At 42.3% G+C, this 18,956-nt stretch overlaps 1 protein-coding gene across 2 annotated transcripts in view; it reads left to right on the top strand.

Moving 5' to 3' along the window:
• Nucleotides 1-18,956, top strand: part of LOC131687269 (E3 ubiquitin-protein ligase SH3RF1) — a 50,877-nt gene that overhangs the window by 19,144 nt on the left and 12,777 nt on the right. For both annotated transcript variants that reach the window (XM_058971341.1, XM_058971342.1), the window contains exons 2-3: nt 16,874-16,982; nt 17,121-17,496. In XM_058971341.1, the coding sequence (XP_058827324.1) occupies nt 16,874-16,982; nt 17,121-17,496 (485 nt within the window). The remainder of the gene's footprint in view (nt 1-16,873; nt 16,983-17,120; nt 17,497-18,956) is intronic.

The following is an 18,956-nucleotide window of genomic DNA, read 5'->3' on the forward strand; positions in this document are numbered from 1 at the left end:
TTCACGTGTATGAATTCTATTTTATAACCGTGTGCCTTTCGCATATTCGCGTGTGTTCTTGGATAATCGCACGCGGACTGTGGATCCAATACTTTATTTTTTGGTGTACTGCTAAGATGCTAAAAGAGTGTGAGATCTTCCATGTCACTAGAGTGCCCGGTGATGTAGCCATGGAACGTGTTGTCTAGTGGATATGTGCTTTATTTTTTTTTGTCCTACTGAATGTATGGACCTAAGTTATTAGGACAGAGAGTAATGGTTTCCGTTCCGGACGTGACCGATTCATGAGCGCGCGAAAACGCACGTTTGTAGGTTCGTGTTTGAGACAGCGTTTGAAACTTCGTGAGTGCTAAAACGTTCTCCTTATTACCGGGGTGTTATTAAGTTTGCGCGATCGCGAGCGTAACGTATGCGGAATGAAATTTGGACAACGCTTCCAGCATTAAAACAAAAATGCAACCGGTTGCAAGGCATCATACTAAACGTCATACTCTAGGCACACTTGTTTTAAACATCCAGTGGTAATTTCGACCCGTTAGGAGATACCATGTGAACGAAATGGCAGCGAGCGCCCAATCTGGAACCTGGCTATTATGCCAAAAAAAAGTTTTGGCGCATTGGAGGATTACGGCATACCTTTTGTACCAAAGGCTGATAAACCTCCAAATGTATCACAACTTCGCCCAAATGAGGATTTCTGGAATAATTTGAAGCAGAGAGTATATGCCAATAATTTTCGACCTAAAACAACCAAACGTGATAATCAAAATTAAGAAAGAAATTAAGAATATGCCAACATAATTTTTTTTTTGACTCCTTTGCAAAAAGTTCCTGTAAACTATCATAAAGCTTCTCGAATGCGCTCAATTTTTTCTGCATTAAGTTAATAAGCTGACAAATGTTTTCATACAGAGAGAACATTTAATAAATGGTTTTCTACAAAAAAATTGCCTTTTGAATTTTGTCCAAATTTTATTCCGCATACGTTAGGTGTGCGTTGTTAATCGCGAAGGGCTTAAGCGTTCGTACGTTAACGTGCTTGTCTCGTGTGCTCGCGTTCATGTGACTTCGCGTGTACAAGACTGGATTTTGTAACAGTGCGGCATTTCCGCGTGCGTTCTTGGATGGTCACGCGGACCTTCATTCTGATAGTTAGTTTTTGGTGTACAATTCACATTCTGACAGGGAGTAAGTTACCCCATATCACTAGAGTCCTCGGTCATGTCGCCATGTAAAGTGGTGTGCAGTGGATATGAGAGTTTTCTTTTTTTAATTGATCCAATTGAAGGCATAGACCTAGTCTGCTGATATCAAGGATAGAAACATCCGGAAGTGACCGATTCATGATCGTGCGAGTGCGGGAGTTTTTAGGTTCACGCTTGAGACCGCCTTTTCGAAAATTTTTAGGAGCTGAGACATTCACTTTATCACCGGGATGTTATCATGTTTACGAGATCGCGGGTGTAGATGCCGTGGATGGTCGCGAAGGGCTCAAGCATTTGTATATTAACGTGTTTGTCACGTGTATGTGACTTCACGTGTATAATTTTGATTTTTTAATGATGTAGTTTGTATTCTTGTTTGATCGCGCGCGGACCGTGAATCTGATGCTTAGTTTTTAGTGTATGGTACAGATGGTAGTCCGTTTCCCTATGGGGAAACTTGAGTTCCAGGTCATGTCACCATGAAACGTGTTGTTTAGTGAATATGAGCGTCACTTTTTTGATTGGTTCAACTGAAGGCATTAGTCCAGACTGATAAAACTTTTGGACGTGACCGTTTCATAATCGCGCGAGTGCTGGGTTAATGTTTGAGACCGCGTTTGAAAGTTTAAAGATGCCACGTTTACTTAACTACCGGGGTGTTTTCATGTAGGCGAAATGGCGGGCGTAAGTATATCTGGATTATTGCAATTGCATGGTAGCATTTGTGGCCAGGTTTTGTTTTATCACGAAGGCCACGAGCGTTTGTACCTATATCAGTATAGATAGCGTATAGCAGAGATATACTAATAAAAGGAATCATAACATGCTGAATGTAAGTATTGGTTTGCCCACTACTCGGGTTCTTGTTTGCCCGGCGAACCCTTCTTTTCAGGGCGGCCTAGGTGCTCCTACCGGAATTTCGGATTTTCGTATAATAACAAACAAAAAGAGAAAAAAAAACAAATAAATTCTAACTTTACCGTTTATTCTCCCGAAACTCTCCTCTGCTGGTCGTTCCTTACGGTCTGCTGCTGATGACGGCGGGAAGGCGACGGTTTTTTTTCCGACCGGCCGGGAACACAACGGCCGCGTTCTCCTTCTGGTGTCGTTGGCTGCTCCGGCAGCGGTCCTTGGCTTTTAGCTAGGGAGGTGAGCTTGGCTCCTTTGTTGGAACCTCCCTAGCGACGTTGGCGACGAATCGCCGGATCGTCTACTCGCCGTAAACGATCCCGGAAGTTACCGCAGTAAACTTCCCAGGGGGAACCTTTGTCCGCCCTGCTTCGTTCTCCTTGGCAATTAACTGTGGAGGAGAGCTTGGCTCGTTCGACTGATCCTCCACAGTGAGAACGGCACTGGTGTCACTTGGGTCCTTTTTATTTAGCCGGGGAAGCGAGTAGCTCCTTAGCGATTAGCTTCCCGTCTCGGCGACCCTACACCAGGACTTTTTGTATGCCCGGACCACACACCGATACACTGACGGATTTCACTTACCGTCACACGCGCGCACTGAACTTTTGTTACGGTGGCGGGAAACTGTCCCGAAAAAAAGGAATAAATTTGGAACGTCTGTTCCTGGCTGTGGTCCGTCACTTTCTGTTCACTCTAACACGATGGCCGCCTTCCGCACTCGACCAAAACAAGCACCAAAAAAACGCACCGCCGCATAGCTGTCATCGCTATAGCACAGCATAGTCAGACCACTTTTGCAGCGAAAGGAGAGCGGTAACCTAACTAAACCCTATGCTATTTATTTACAAATACACAACAAAAATTACTACACCTATCTGGACTAATAACAACGTTCATGGACTATTATTTAAACGAAATTTACATCAAAAACATGAACGAGCATAATGAGCAGCGGTGAGTTATGTTGCAATAACAATACACTCTACGGAGAGAGTACGCACAAATAGGTATATTTCCACCCAGCGCTAAATTGTTACCCTGACGGGTTACAATCTCGCCCACACCGGGTGGAAAAAAATTGGCAACAATTTTTTTCTAACCTAACACCTAACACCGATACAATAATAATACGCAATGAATAAATAAATAAATAAACAAAGAAAAACTAACTACACCTAATTATTTCTTCCGCAATTTATCAAAATTCATCAAAAAAAAATAATCGACCGGATGTCCTCATTGGTGAAAAGTTTGCCTGTGTTTGGTCCGATAATACTGACAGCATACGCGAAGCGAGAGGTTGTCAGCCATCGCCATTACTCGGTTATGGGTTGAACCCTAAATCCAATCCGAAAACAAGATCGGTAACAACTCGATATTCCTAAAATTCTGCAAGTGACATTGACAATTTTTAATCTTCCAACTTGCAGGGGAACGGTTGTCGGCATTATTTTGTTCGTTTTTTTTCCTCGACTGTCCAGAAATGTCTTACGTGTCCTTACGATACCAGTACTACACACCTGTGTTGGGGATTCCATCCAAATACATTCATACAATCCCATTCATTCATCCTCAATCACTGGCCTGCTCGATCATTCCCATTCCGATAAGCACTTCGAATTAACCCCAAAGCAATTTTATCTTATCATTCACACATGCATTCATTCACTCTGTTCGATTCCACACTCATACATTCACTCATACAATACCGCATAACACGTCATCGTTTCTCCCACTCACAGACATTCCGGACAAAAAATTTGTATATTCGTCTCTTTTCGCCTCAAAACGCTTCGTACAGGGCAAAAGAAACGTTTGAGAGGGACCAAAGAATGTCTTTCGCATAATTTTAAAAATATCAAAATGATTCCCGCTGGAATCAAACGAACCACCCCAGGTTTAACCACAAACCCAAAATTATGCGAAATAAAATTGTATCTATCGACCCGAAATCGAAGACACGGTATCGTTTTACCCCATTCGCTCTTCCACTTACACCACTCTGATCCAAATCGGGCTACACCTGCATGATGCAGAGCATTGATGCGAACATCGGGGAAACTGTCAAAATTGATGATGGTATCATCATCAAAACAAAACAATACGCGAAATCGGCGTCGCAAATTGTTTTTATTCGCGATTTTTTTTGTTTCCGCGCGATTTCGAGTATTATTTCGGTCGGGAATTAGCCGTGCTAATGTTTGTGTCCCTATTGGAAAAGGGAATAGTGATTTTGTGCTCCCAACAAGGAGATTTTTTTACATTTTCTGCACCCGTAGGTGCTGGTGTCCCCCTATTGAAAGGGGTTTTGAATAAATTTGTTTTGCCGGACACGGCGGAAAGTGATGTATTTGATGCGGTCGGGGACCACGGTGTGTTTATTGAAGTGGATAATTCTATCCTTCCGTGGCCAAGACGGGTCCCCGACCATACATTAAGTGAGATAATTTGATTACCTCACTGCGTGAGTGGGGCGCAAAAGAATTTCGCTTCTACTTGCCGAACACGGCAGGTTGTGTATTTAGATACGCCCGGTGCCCGGGAGAACGGCACGGTATAAGATTAGTGTTTTTGTTTTTAGTGGAGTATTCCACCCTACCGTAGTCGTCACCGGGGCCGGAGCATATATTTCGTGCGAGTGTTTGCTTACCACACTGCGCGAGTGTGGCTCTGAAAAATTGCAGGAGGGAGTGTTTTGAAGAACCTTCCCGCAGCAGTTTTGGTCTTCCTCGAATTTAATAGAGAGGACAGAGAAACTTATTTTATTTTATTCGGACCAAAGTCCGTGTTGTTACCGTCGGGAACTGACGGCTGCTTTTGGAAAACTCCCAAGTGAGTAATCCATATAAAAGCATACCGTCAGTCCACAAACGGCACGGAAAAGTTTTTTTTATGCTGGTTTAAGGAGATTTGCTGGCCAAACTCCGAGATTTTTACCTGCTAAATCCTCCAGCTCGTAGGAGGATACACCTTTTTTTGAGACAATTTTTGCCGGTAAGTATTGTGGTCCAAGTTTAGCATTGTAAGACTCGAGTGCATTCGACAACTTCATGTTTCGACGGTATACCATTTGTCCTGTTTCAAAAGGTTTGGAGAACTTTCGATGACGCAAGTTGTACTGATGTCGAATGCCCTCGCTTGCCTTTGCCAAATTTTTGACCACAATCTCCCGGATTTTGTCTATCTGTTGGTGTCTTGTTTCTAGGTCACCCTCACCGGAAATCCTGCTGAAGTCATCGGCAGATGCCATTTCACACCCGTGTATAATGAAATGAGGACTAAATCCAGTGGAGGAATGAACGGTAGTATTTAGGATGCGCTCCACATCACTGATGTGGACATCCCAGTTGCGCTGCTCGGTTCGAGCATATGCCCGGATTGCGGTGTTTATCGAGCGATTTGTTCGCTCCACTGGGTTAGCCTGCGAATGATAGCGGGAGTTCAGCCAATGTTTGACGTTGGTTTCTTTTATGAATTGACTGAACTCCTTCGAGGTGAAAGTGGAGGCATTGTCGCTTAGCAGAATTTCCGGGCTACCATGGCGATTGAACCACTGTTCGCGCAGTATCGTACAGAGTGACGTACTAGCGATTTTGCGAACGGGGGTTAACATGACGTACTTACTGAAGACGTCGAGGACGACAAGCAAGTGTTGATTGCCACGTTTGCTTTTTGGAAGAGGACCAATATAGTCCACAGAAACCATTCGCCATGGTGCATTAGTCGCACGCGACTTACCCATTTCGGGCTGGACTGGGACGAAAGGAGCTTTGATTTCCTTGCACGTCCCACATTCTCGAATAAACTTTCGTACTTCAGATCCCATACGAGGCCAGTAATATCGTAACTGCACTTCGTGGATCGTTTTATCGTATCCCACGTGAAGCAAATTTTCGTGGGTACGTTGAATCAAATCTTGACGGAACTCGGGTGCTGGGACGAGTTTCCAACTGAACCGCGAGTCGCACGGAACAACTTTCGAGTTTACATACTTGAAAAGTTGATCATTTTCTACTTTGAAGTCGGCATAGTCGTCAGGATTTTGGATAACTTTGGACTTCATGGAACAGTACCAGTCTGAGGTGGACAAAGCGGAAACGGCTGCTACGGCCCGGGATAACGCATCTGGAACGACATTGTCCTTGCCTTTCCGGTGCTCAATAGACATGTCGTAGAGTTGCAATTCTAAACTCCAACGACTCAAACGTGAACTGGTTTTCCATTTAGTCTTCAGTATCCATGTAATCGCTGACGAATCAGTGACCAGTCGAAAATGATAACCTTCCAAGTAACCTCGAAAGTGTTCAACCGCCATTATCACCGCCAGACCTTCCTTTTCAGTGGCATGATAGTTCCTTTGGGGAGTGGTCAGTTTGTGCGAAAAGTAAGCAACTACTTTCTCACCCTCGGGATACTCCTGCACCAGAACAGCAGCGACTGCTACGTCACTAGCGTCTGTCTGAAGAATGAATTCTTTGGAGAAGTCTGGTGGGATTAAAACTGGAGGAGTGACTAGAAGTTCCTTAATTTTAAGGAACGCGAGTTCTGCCTCGGAGTTCCAAACTAAGCTCTTGGTTTTCGTTTTGAGCAGATCGGTCAAGGGAGCAGTGACCTCACTGAACCGATCAATGAAACGGCGGTAATAACCGCACATCCCGAGGAAACGACGAAGTTTCGTCACGGTAACCGGTCTCTCGTAGTCGAGAATCGGCTGAATTTTGTCAGGATTAACCTTGAGTCCGTCCCGATTCAACAAATAACCAAGAAACTTTAGTTCGGGGACTCCAAAACGGGATTTTTCCAAATTGATGGTTAGATTGGCTCTTGCTAGACAATCGGCCACTGCTTTGAGCAACTGTATGTGATGCTCGAACGTTTCGCTTACCACGATGATGTCATCTAGGTAGACGAAAACGTAAGGTTCCCATTTACCTCGTCCTAGAACCTGGGCCATCAGTCGCGCCAGAGTAGCGGGGCTGTTGACGAGACCAAATGGTAGACGGGTAAATTGGAACATACCCCTGCCGGGAACACTGAATGCGGTATATTTGCGACTATCCTTAGCCAGGGGTACCTGGAGAAAGGCCTCCTTCAAGTCTATGGTAGACAGGTACTTCGCCTTGGGTAAGCCGCCCAATATTCGCCCAGGGTGGGGCAGAGGGTATGCATCCCGTACAGTACGCTCATTGAGAGGCCTAGCGTCTAGACAAAGGCGGATTGAGTCGTCTGGTTTCGTGACCGCCACAATATTAAGCGACCAATCCGAATCAGACTCCTCGATAATTCCCATAGACCGCCATCGGTCAACCTCTTCCCAGACCTTTGACAGTTTCTTTGGGCTCATGTGATAAGGATATCGGCAAACGGGTGCCGCACCTTGGAATTCATCTTTGATGACAATCCTGTGCTCTGTGAATGAGGTTGGGCTTAGCTTTCCGGGCTTTACTGCCTGGAAACACTTCTTTACTTCTTCTACGCGCGCTAACTGTTCCGAAGTGAGTATCGACTCACGCGGTACTTCATCTTCTTCATCGTCTTCTGATTCCTGACCTGAGTTCAACAGAGCACAGTTTTGTATCTCAGGAGAAATCCCAAAGGCGCGCCAAAAGTCCATACCTAGAATGGAGTTGACGGTCAGATGCTCTACTACAAGAGTGCATAGGACCTTTGTCAAATTTTGAAAAGTATACGGGAGATACGCTTGTCCAATGATTGGTAAGGATTGACCATTTGCAGAACGTAGTTCGAATGGTCGTTCCAACCTTTTCAAGGGACTTTTCGAAAACTTTCGGTATAGCTTTTTAGTTATAATTGTGGCGTTACTACCACTGTCGAGCAAGGCTTTGAAGGATTTGCCGTACACAGCGACTATTGCAAATGGACGGTTATCGAACGGGTCGTCAAGGACGATGGTTTCGACAGACAACGAATTATCATAGTCCTCATCACGAGCCGGTCGAAAACTGTCGTAAATCTGGGGATGGATTGTTAGTTGTTCTTTGGAGCGCTGCTTTACTGCCAACTGCGACTTCAGTTGGTTCTGATCCCGTTTTTTAGGCAGTAAGGGCAACGAGAAACATCAAAACCTTTAAACCCACACACGATACAGAAGACCCGTTTTGGTTTCCGGCATTCCTCATATCCGTGTCCTTTGTCTCCACAATTGTAGCAGACTCCGAGCACGGGAGGACGATGCTTTTCCACCAGATACTCCAGACACATTATAGGTTTCTGCGGTGGTTCGATTGGTTTTTGATTGTTTCCCTCGAGATTCTTGCCATCCTGATTCCCTTGCTGTTTCTTTTTCCGGTTGTCAGGAGGCTTGTTTGAATCAAGACCTGCCGGTTTGGCATTCTTGCTCCAAAACGTTTTGGATTTTGCGTTGCTGTTATTCTGTCCACCTCCCTTTTGGTTTTGATTATTTTGTTTTTGTTTGTTTTGTGGTGGATTATCAGAATAAGCAGCAACTTCCCGAGAAGAACCGAAAACTTTCTGATAAATCGGCGTCTTGGAGGCGTCGATCGATTTACCAAGACTCATCAATTCTGAAAGCGTGTTCACTGGCCTGAGAATCAGCATTTGTTTATAATCGGCTTTCAGGTTCCGCTTGAGCACGTCGAGTTTTTCGCTCGGTGCCATTGGAACCGTCATAGCACGAAATATTTTTTCCATTTCCAGGAAGTATTCCTGGAAAGATTCGTTACGCATCTGCCGGCGCTGGAGAGCCTTCATTTTAAGCGTAGCATCAAGTTCAGGATGTACGAAATTTACCTTGAGCTCGCAAACAAGATGGTTCCAGTTAAACAACCGGTTTTGCGCACGCATAGCCTGATACCAGGTCAAAGCATTGCCAGTGAACAAATGCATCGCAGAATTGAAAAGTTCATCTTCGCACATTTGTTCACACGCAGCGTAATTTGCTACGGTGTCCAAAAACTCATTAAGTCCAGTTCCTTCATCAGTTCCAGCATACTTCCGAATCTTCCAATCAGCGACGCGTTGCGGGTTTCGCGAGTAATTCCTGGGGGCCACTATCGGTCCGTTTCCCGCATTGGTGGATATCGAAAAGTTCGGATATGATGGTCCCGCCAGCTGTTCGGTCAATTCAGGAACGTAAGGCTGGTTCTGAGTTTGGTACGGGGCTGTGAATCCAGTATTCTGTTTCGGTTTCTCGATAGGAAGTGATGGACATAGATTTTGTTGACCCGAGAATCCTCGCTTCAACACAAATTGATCGGGACTGGGCGCCAGTGTTGGGCGAGGAATCTCTGGTGCATCAAATGAATCGGGTACGTCCATCAAACGCAAATCTTCCAGATCGGTCTGCAGATCCATCTCGGGAGCACTTTCCTTCTGATGTACTAGTGCCCGAAGTTCACTGACGGATTCACGAAGTGAGACAACTTCTTGAACCGTCTTTCTTAAAACTGACGAAATGGTTGTCAGTGAAGCAATCCCACCCATTAGCGTTTCAGTAGCTTTTGAAAAAGCATCAGACCCCTGAGACGCTAGGGCTCTATTATCGTCGGATTGCTGTCGCAATTGTCGAATCTCGTCCCTCATCTCGCACAAGACACGCAACAGGTCGTCTCCTACGAGCTGTTTAGAAAGAGATCCTTCGTTATCGGAAGGATTGGATCCCTGTGGAATTGCAGGTACGTCTGTACTCAGCAAATCTCCCAAAATCTCTCCATCCTCCCCTTCTTGGTTGTCGGGAGGAAGTGCTGCCTGTTCGTCACTGAAATGACTGGCATAAACTGCTAGAACTTCCTCCAGCAACCCCGAAATTTCCTGGTTAACCTCCCCTGCCGCATAATTTCGGATAACCTGGAGCCTAGACCCCAAATGAAGCAACCGTGTTCGGTAAATCTCCTTGTTTGGGCACCGGTACTGGAGATCTTCCTGGATTGTTAGTAATTTACCAAGGCAGATCTCCTTTTCTTCACCCACGTCACCCCGGAAATTGCGTACTAATTCCCTCCGAGACGACCGCTCATGCGACAAAATTCCCCGAAGACGCCGCTGCCGCTGGACACCCGAAAGATCCGAATCAGGAGAGATAAAAATGCTTCGAGATAGCAACTCAAAATCCAGCTCATCGAAATGCAAATGATCGACGCGCATGAACACACACGCTTGGTTGAATTTCTCCAACGCCATCATAACTTGCGCTATATTGGAAGAAATCACCAAGACACAAAGCATGTAAGTACTGACACGGTATTATTTTCGATTTTTCGTCCACTAACGATTCCCTTAAAATTTCAGGAAATCAAGCTGTTCCAAAAATGTCTCAAACCGGATTGAGAATTCAAGGCGATTGACCACCGCAACCGAATAATAACAACAACCTTCAAACTACTCGTCCGGCAGACCAAACACAAACAACGCAATCCACAAATTCGGACAAAAAAGGAAAATGCAAAAATCAAAGAAAAACAATACCAAAAATGTAAAAAAATAAATAATACGACCGCGAAACAATATTGCGGAAGAAACCTCACCGACTGTTCTACGAAAATCCTAGATTTAGTAGAAGCACCCCACACTCCGGAAGAAAAAAATATTTTCCAAAATAGGAAAATATTTTTTTCAGTGTGTTTTGCGCTGTGCGCCAAATGTAAGTATTGGTTTGCCCACTACTCGGGTTCTTGTTTGCCCGGCGAACCCTTCTTTTCAGGGCGGCCTAGGTGCTCCTACCGGAATTTCGGATTTTCGTATAATAACAAACAAAAAGAGAAAAAAAAACAAATAAATTCTAACTTTACCGTTTATTCTCCCGAAACTCTCCTCTGCTGGTCGTTCCTTACGGTCTGCTGCTGATGGCGGCGGGAAGGCGACGGTTTTTTTTCCGACCGGCCGGGAACACAACGGCCGCGTTCTCCTTCTGGTGTCGTTGGCTGCTCCGGCAGCGGTCCTTGGCTTTTAGCTAGGGAGGTGAGCTTGGCTCCTTTGTTGGAACCTCCCTAGCGACGTTGGCGACGAATCGCCGGATCGTCTACTCGCCGTAAACGATCCCGGAAGTTACCGCAGTAAACTTCCCAGGGGGAACCTTTGTCCGCCCTGCTTCGTTCTCCTTGGCAATTAACTGTGGAGGAGAGCTTGGCTCGTTCGACTGATCCTCCACAGTGAGAACGGCACTGGTGTCACTTGGGTCCTTTTTATTTAGCCGGGGAAGCGAGTAGCTCCTTAGCGATTAGCTTCCCGTCTCGGCGACCCTACACCAGGACTTTTTGTATGCCCGGACCACACACCGATACACTGACGGATTTCACTTACCGTCACACGCGCGCACTGAACTTTTGTTACGGTGGCGGGAAACTGTCCCGAAAAAAAGGAATAAATTTGGAACGTCTGTTCCTGGCTGTGGTCCGTCACTTTCTGTTCACTCTAACACGATGGCCGCCTTCCGCACTCGACCAAAACAAGCACCAAAAAAACGCACCGCCGCATAGCTGTCATCGCTATAGCACAGCATAGTCAGACCACTTTTGCAGCGAAAGGAGAGCGGTAACCTAACTAAACCCTATGCTATTTATTTACAAATACACAACAAAAATTACTACACCTATCTGGACTAATAACAACGTTCATGGACTATTATTTAAACGAAATTTACATCAAAAACATGAACGAGCATAATGAGCAGCGGTGAGTTATGTTGCAATAACAATACACTCTACGGAGAGAGTACGCACAAATAGGTATATTTCCACCCAGCGCTAAATTGTTACCCTGACGGGTTACATGAATAAAGAAAAAAAGATGCAAAGAGCTTGACTAGAAGTGTATAAATTGAACAATACTATTTTGGTATACATAAATAATAGAAAAGCAAACTAATAGATGTTCAAAAGAAACAGACTAATGAAGTAGAATAGAAAAACACATGTAACATGCAATCAAACTCGTCTAAATGCAGCAAATGTTGTATATTTATCATTAACGACAATTGCATGCTGTTAGACTTTCATCAGGCTATGCTGGCCGGGAATGGATGACTCACGTGCGTCGGTAAATTTATTTTACCCTAATTTATGCAACCCGACTTTCCCGAATAAATAGAACCAAATGCACAAATTGATCACCAAAAGTATTAGCCACTGATGTCGCTTACCCCTACGTTGTGATTCTTTAATTTACTTCGTTGCCAGAATCTCTCCGGTGAGACAAGGGCAATTATCGGTCCAAGTACCCTACTTGTTGCAGCTCATAACACCTGGCGCAGGTAACTAAAATCGTCACTGGGCAGCAGCCTCACGACGATGGTTTTCACCACCTACCAACAGCTCGCAATGAAGGCGAGCGAAAACCTCACGAAAAGCAGCAACAGCTAGCGAGATCTGCAATCGTCAGATGCACCGAATAAGCAGCAGTGGCGAAACTTAGCACGGAAATTCTTCAGCACGTAAGTATAGTGCAATTTCACGGTAAGTAGCAAACACTTTATTTCTTCTGCATACGACAAACAATTTTGCACTTAACTTTTTTAACTAGATTTTTATTTTTTCAGGAGGAGCGATCTAACTCGGTTGCAGGTTTAATTTGGACTGAATTTTCTGTGTCATTCTCACAGTGTGAGTTAATGTTGGCTCACCACTTCATATTATCGCCCGGTTGCCAGAAGGGCTAGAAAAACCGGTATAACTGGTGCCCGGTAGCACCGATCCTCGCGTGAGAACGAAACATCTCACGCAGTGGGGCCAAAACTAATAGTGCGAACGAACAGCCACTATTCTATCATATGCGCCAGTTCTGCATCCATTCCCTGGCCCAACTGTCACAAGTACTCAGTCGAACACATACATAGATAGACACACGACTAGCACATAACAGTTGTACACTAGTACGAAAACCTACGATTATTGCAAAGCTACAACTAATAGGTTTCTACTTATTCTACTTTTTAAATTAATTTGATTATTAAATTAATTTAATTAGTATATGCACGATGACGAAGTCGATCGAAAAATGGACAAAAAATGCGTAAATCGTTGAGATTTGATGTAATCTTGAAAAAAAAATTTGCCGAACATTGACTTTTTTGGACTTAAGCACATTTTTGGCTTTCTCATATAGAAAGGTTATGCAATCACTCTAAAAATCTCGGCCAAAATTTTTTTGACTTATGCAGGGTGTTTGGTTCATGGTTAAGAACCTCGCAAGGGGTGATTGACTGTCATATTTGAAGAAAAAAATCGTTCTACACATATCATCAAATCCCAACCGTTACAGAGTTATTGGACTTTTGGTGAAAAAACTTATTTGTCTTAAAATACCTTATTTTATACTATGTGGCGCGTCGGCTTCGCCTCATCAGAAACCGACACTAACTTATTGTCGGAATAGATTAGCGCCGGCTTGACGCAAATCCCTTAAAACTAAAACACACTATGTGTTTCAATCGAACGGCTGATCAAACGTGATGTCCCGTTCGAGCAGAAGTTCTGTTTATGCCGATGAGACACAGTGAAGCCGAAACTTGTCTTGGCTTAGCAGGCCTATGCGAAAGTATTATGCTATATTTCACCCTAAGGAGGAAAATTTGGTAAAAACCAAAATTTCTCAGTAGGGTGAAAATTTGTTGGTAAAAACCTTCTGCTCGAACGGGACATCACGTTTGATCAGTCGTTTGATTGGAACACATAGTGTGTTTTAGTTTTAAGGGATTTGCGTCAAGCCGGCGCTAATCTATTCCGACAATAAGTTAGTGTCGGTTTCTGATGAGGCGAAGCCGAAACGCAACATAGTATAAAATAAGGAGCCCTCCTTTACAAAGACTAAAAAATAAAGCCCTCCTTTACAAAGACTGGTTTTTACCAACAAATTTTCACCCTAGTGAGAAATTTTGGTTTTTACCAAATTTTCGTCCTTAGGGTGAAATATAGCATAATGCTTAAAATACCTGTAACTCAAAAAGTATATTTTGTATTTGAAATCGATTAGTTCCATTCGAAAGGTGAGAAAATTTCTTATTGTTAATTAGTTTTAATTACCTTTTAGTTATAAAGAAGTTAAAAGTTAGTGTTTTTGGTGGGGTTTTTGTTAATTTTCTCAAAATAATGAATTATGATTATAGCAATATCTAGTATCCGAAAGTTGGGTTTTAGGACGATTCATAATTTGTTCTTCAACATCATATTCCTATCATTTATTTCTTTATAATTTCATTCCTAAACTTTTCCTGTAAACGACTTGCAAGTGCTTAAAAGACTCTAAACTAGAAAATATTCTTTATATCGTTATTTAGAAGGTTCCATTGGAAGGCTGAGGAAATTTTCTGTCGGTGTAGGTACAAATATCTCTTAGTTAAGGGGAGATAAGGGTTTCAGCGTGAAAAAACACTGAAGCGAGTTGATCAAAAATTTTGTACATTTTAGTGTATCATTCCAATAACATGCTGTAATTTTTCTATGCAAAAATATTGACAAACGACTCGGTGACGACGATTTTTGTAGAACGTCTCTGAAAAAACACGATTTGCGGTGTTACTACTTAAACTACTTAACCGATTTCTTTCAAACTTTGCATACACATTCTATGTAAAAAATACCTAACCCCTACGTTGAGTTTTCGAAATAAATTTTCAATTAAATACTAAATTTGTAATAACGAACTATTTTTTTACGAACCAAGTTCGTAACAAAAGTCTGAGAAAGAAGTTGTGTACTGTGCGGTATCTTTGATCACCGGGGTAAGTTTGATCATATGAGACTTTTTTCAGTAACGTGCGATAAGATGATTCCTTCTAACAAAATCATCGAAACAAAAAATAAACCATATTCTCAATGAGTACAAATTCAAACTGAAAATGATACAACTCTTGTGCATCATTCCAATCTGTTCGAACAATACCTTGTATATCAATGAAATCAGTCAACTTCAACTAAACTGATTTTTTTTAAATGTTTTTGTCCAATAATTCATTTAAAAAGTCCGAGATTTATGTTGTTAACTATTTCTTTTCGAATATTTTCCTGAAAAAGTTCGATAAAAGCCAACTGCATCCTTCCAGGAAATTTTGTTCTTGTTCGAAACGTCACAATACCGGGCGATAAAATTGCCTGCATATATGCAATTTACGCAACATTTCAAGCGTCAAAGTTACCCCAAAAGCAACGAATGAAAATTTACAACAAAATAATTATTTTTTATATTGTAAAACCCAATAAAATACCCAACTATTTGAACATTGTCAATCTATGATTATCAGTACTTGTTTTAAAAATGCAAACAGTTACATCTACTTGAAGTGAAGATAGTTATTCGAAAAACTTTGGAAAAAGAGATCAATGTTCCCCGTTTTTCAGTACAATTTTACATATCCTTAGCTAACTGTTTCTAATAAAAGCTGCATATTTTCAGAATGGGGTTGACATTGACATAACAGGAATCGATATCTTGAGCCGTTTTGTAACCCAAGATGGCAACTTCCGGTTTAGATAAATTCTCTATAACCTCAACAATATGAGTATTTTCGGAATGGGGATGACGAGTGCATGACTTGTGTCTCGACCGAGCGTTCGAAAGCGAATGAGTAAAGGCGCTTTAACCTAGGCTTATAAGCAAGGGCAAGGTGTAAATACCTCTGTCCCATCCCAAAGGACCAAAGGAGTGACATTAACCTTCTTAGCCAAGTCACTCCCAACGTTTTATCATATTCCCTTTGAACTGGAACGGTCGGTACGGTTGTCCTCGTTTTTTCCTTCGGTAATTAAATTATTCACTAATTTAATAATTTAATTGCCGTCTAATTTTGAAACATTTTCAAACCCAACTCTGCGCAGTAGGCCTGGCCGTTTTAATATTTGCGACATATGAAAATATGCTTCAAACATTAATATTGACAAGAAAAACACCACAAACTAACTGCAGTGCTTTCCAGGATGCTTTTCAATACTGGTTGTGTAAGGGTTAAAATAGAATAGAATAAGTATTCCAGTATTACCGGTACTGTGATCTTCAGTACCGAAGAATCATTTCTCGCCAAAAAACGTCGTTACTAGGAACCCTACTGCGAATTGAACATAGTAAGATCAAACAAACCTATTGAAAATTAGCAGCTCTGTTTGGGACCACAAAGAGCGTTTAAAAAAGTGCAGTGCTCGCTAGTTATGATCATTTTTAATTTTTCCCATTCAACCTTAAGCCAGTCTAATGTTTATGCTACGTAGAGATTAATTTGTGCAGCTTCAGCTATTGTTACTCAGAGCTATGCACATTTCATCTCCAGCACTTTGATTTATTGACTACTGGTTGTGTTGCTTACGACGACACGGCAGCAGAAACCTGGTGAAATATTTGCTAGACTAAGATGAACCGGATGCCACACGGGTTGTGTGTTGGTTTCCTTAAAATAGTGTTTATTATATGCAACCAAAACTTCTATATGAAATTATTAAAAAAAGCATTAATTACCAACCAAAATTGAATAACTACATGAGTACATCTAGTCTAGTTAGTATATTTAAAACGGTGAATAGTTACAGGTACTTGGTATACCATATCACAATATAACTAGGTAATATCCATAATTAGATAAGAGATAGATTTGTTTATACTGCCACGATCATGATATGACGTCTTCTCTATGTACCCCTCAATTAGGCCTTGATATCATACGGTTCACCGTTATCTCCATAAAACGCGTTGCCCCCTATACTGCTCATATGTGACCCACTTGATAAAGCGTCATATATGTACGTTGATAATACGAAGTAACTTGAACTAACAGATGATTTGTTTCTCTCGGTTTTCAGGAAATTGTTGCCAGTCACCAGGAGCTGCGATGTCCCGAATGCCGAGTTCTTGTGGATATCAAAATCGACGAGCTTCCGCCAAATGTCTTGCTAATGCGGATCTTAGAGGGTAAGTTCGAACAGACAAATCCCAATTCGATTAGTGATTCCAAAAAAACCAAAAAAGCAAATCCGTTAAAGTCCCTGCTGCGCCGGGGCTTATCTCTTTTCATTATCACTTTTTTTTGCTATCTCTTGCATCAAACAGGCATGAAAACAGCTGAGCTGAACAATCAAAATACAAACATAAACAAAGCGGTACGCACTGGCGTCGGAGGTGGGGGCGGTAACATCTTTAACCTGCAACTACAGCAGCACAACAACCACCCAAGCATACCTTATCAGCATCAAGGCTCGTCTCAGCAACAACAACAGCAGCAGCTTGCGAAAAACAACAAAACTGACCAACTGCATCAGCAACCCCACCATCCTCACTCTCCGCAACAGAATCAGACCCAGAACCAGGCCCAGCAAGGTCAGCATGCAGCGAGCCGTATCATTGCGCCGTCCGGCAACAATGCACTGGATCTGTCGAAAATCCCACACGCAAAGGCATTCTACGATTTCGCCTCCAGCGAGACCAGGTATGCGAGTTAATACACTCATTGTAGGTAGCCCAGTAAAACGGCAGAGTCACTATATTATAGATTAAAGTAATGGGGGCAAATCACCATTATCAAACGCTTGGTGCGTGTTATTCCAAGATCATTCCGCATGTCGTGTGCCTATCGACATGTACTGAGATGTACTTATTGTCACGCTATTCAGAGAAGGGGGAAACAAACACCGGCAGCGGTAAGCCAATTTGAATAATATGGTGAGAATCGGAAGCCGTGATCTTTCCCAAAACAGTATCACATCCAGCCGGTTGTGTTGGGCTGTCTTTGATTGAGTCCGTTATTAATGTTATGTGACAGTACTCGGTGATTAACAAATCGTTTTTTATACAATTCATGTTCTATGTTAAAAATTCTTGGGTAGAAGTATATTTTCGTATCTAAAGTATTTTTGAATTTGATAGCTCATTCTCATAAAAGGTCATCGAACTGGTCGAAGTCGCATAACTATGTTTTATAGAAATAAAAAAAATCAATGTGCTTCATTTGTCATAAGACTCAACTGTAGGGTAGACGTACTATTTTTCGCCATCCTAAAACATTTGTTTAGAAAAACTCTTATAATTTTTATAATTTGGATTGCAATCACGAGTTTTATTGCATTATTCTAGTACAGCATCCTTTAATCTGCGATACCCATGACCAAAAGTTGTTTTAAATACTATTTTAATCGCAATTTTAGCATTAAGGCTCAAGTTACTTTCTTTGAGCATGAACGCTTGGTAGTATGCGTAGGAAAAATTGTGTACAGCTTTGCCGCCGATTTATCTTTATAAATCATTCATTAGACTCTAAAAGAAGAAAATCAGTCGATTTATTAGATAGTCGATTTATTAGATTATTAGTCGATTCAAATCATGCAAAATAGTTGGTGGAAAATCAATTGACCGAGCGGGATGGTGCTTTTGAAAAAGTGGCTGTGCTTTTTTCACTACGCAGTTGTGTTGCGTGCCCCGGGACAGTGTTGTGGTGTGACGAAAAATCACCGCCACTTTTTCAAAAGCACCATTCCACCCGGTCAATTGTTTTTCCACCAACTTTTTTGCATAATTTGAATCGTGATAATGTAATAAATCGACTGATTTTCTTCTTTTAAAGTTTAATCGAAGACTACATATTAAGAAAACTGATATCTCTTTCATTCTCTCATACAAACGAGAATCGACAGAGGTTACAGCACCTCTACTGTATGAAGGCAGGAAGCTTAATGTAAAAGTGTGTATGTGTGTGTGTGCATCACTATGGGAAGTACCACCTTTACCCGCAAGTGGCTTTTCTGTTACTGTCTCCAGATTCTGGACAGAGTTGCCAGTCTTTTTGATACGAAGTCTTCTGTTTAATAAATACTTTATATGGATAAACCGGTGACAAAGTTGAACGCATTTTTCCAACACATACTATCAAGCGTTCAATTCGTGTAGACGCTC

The sequence above is a fragment of the Topomyia yanbarensis genome, chromosome 3 (assembly GCF_030247195.1).
Source record: "Topomyia yanbarensis strain Yona2022 chromosome 3, ASM3024719v1, whole genome shotgun sequence".
NCBI lineage: Eukaryota > Metazoa > Arthropoda > Insecta > Diptera > Culicidae > Topomyia > Topomyia yanbarensis.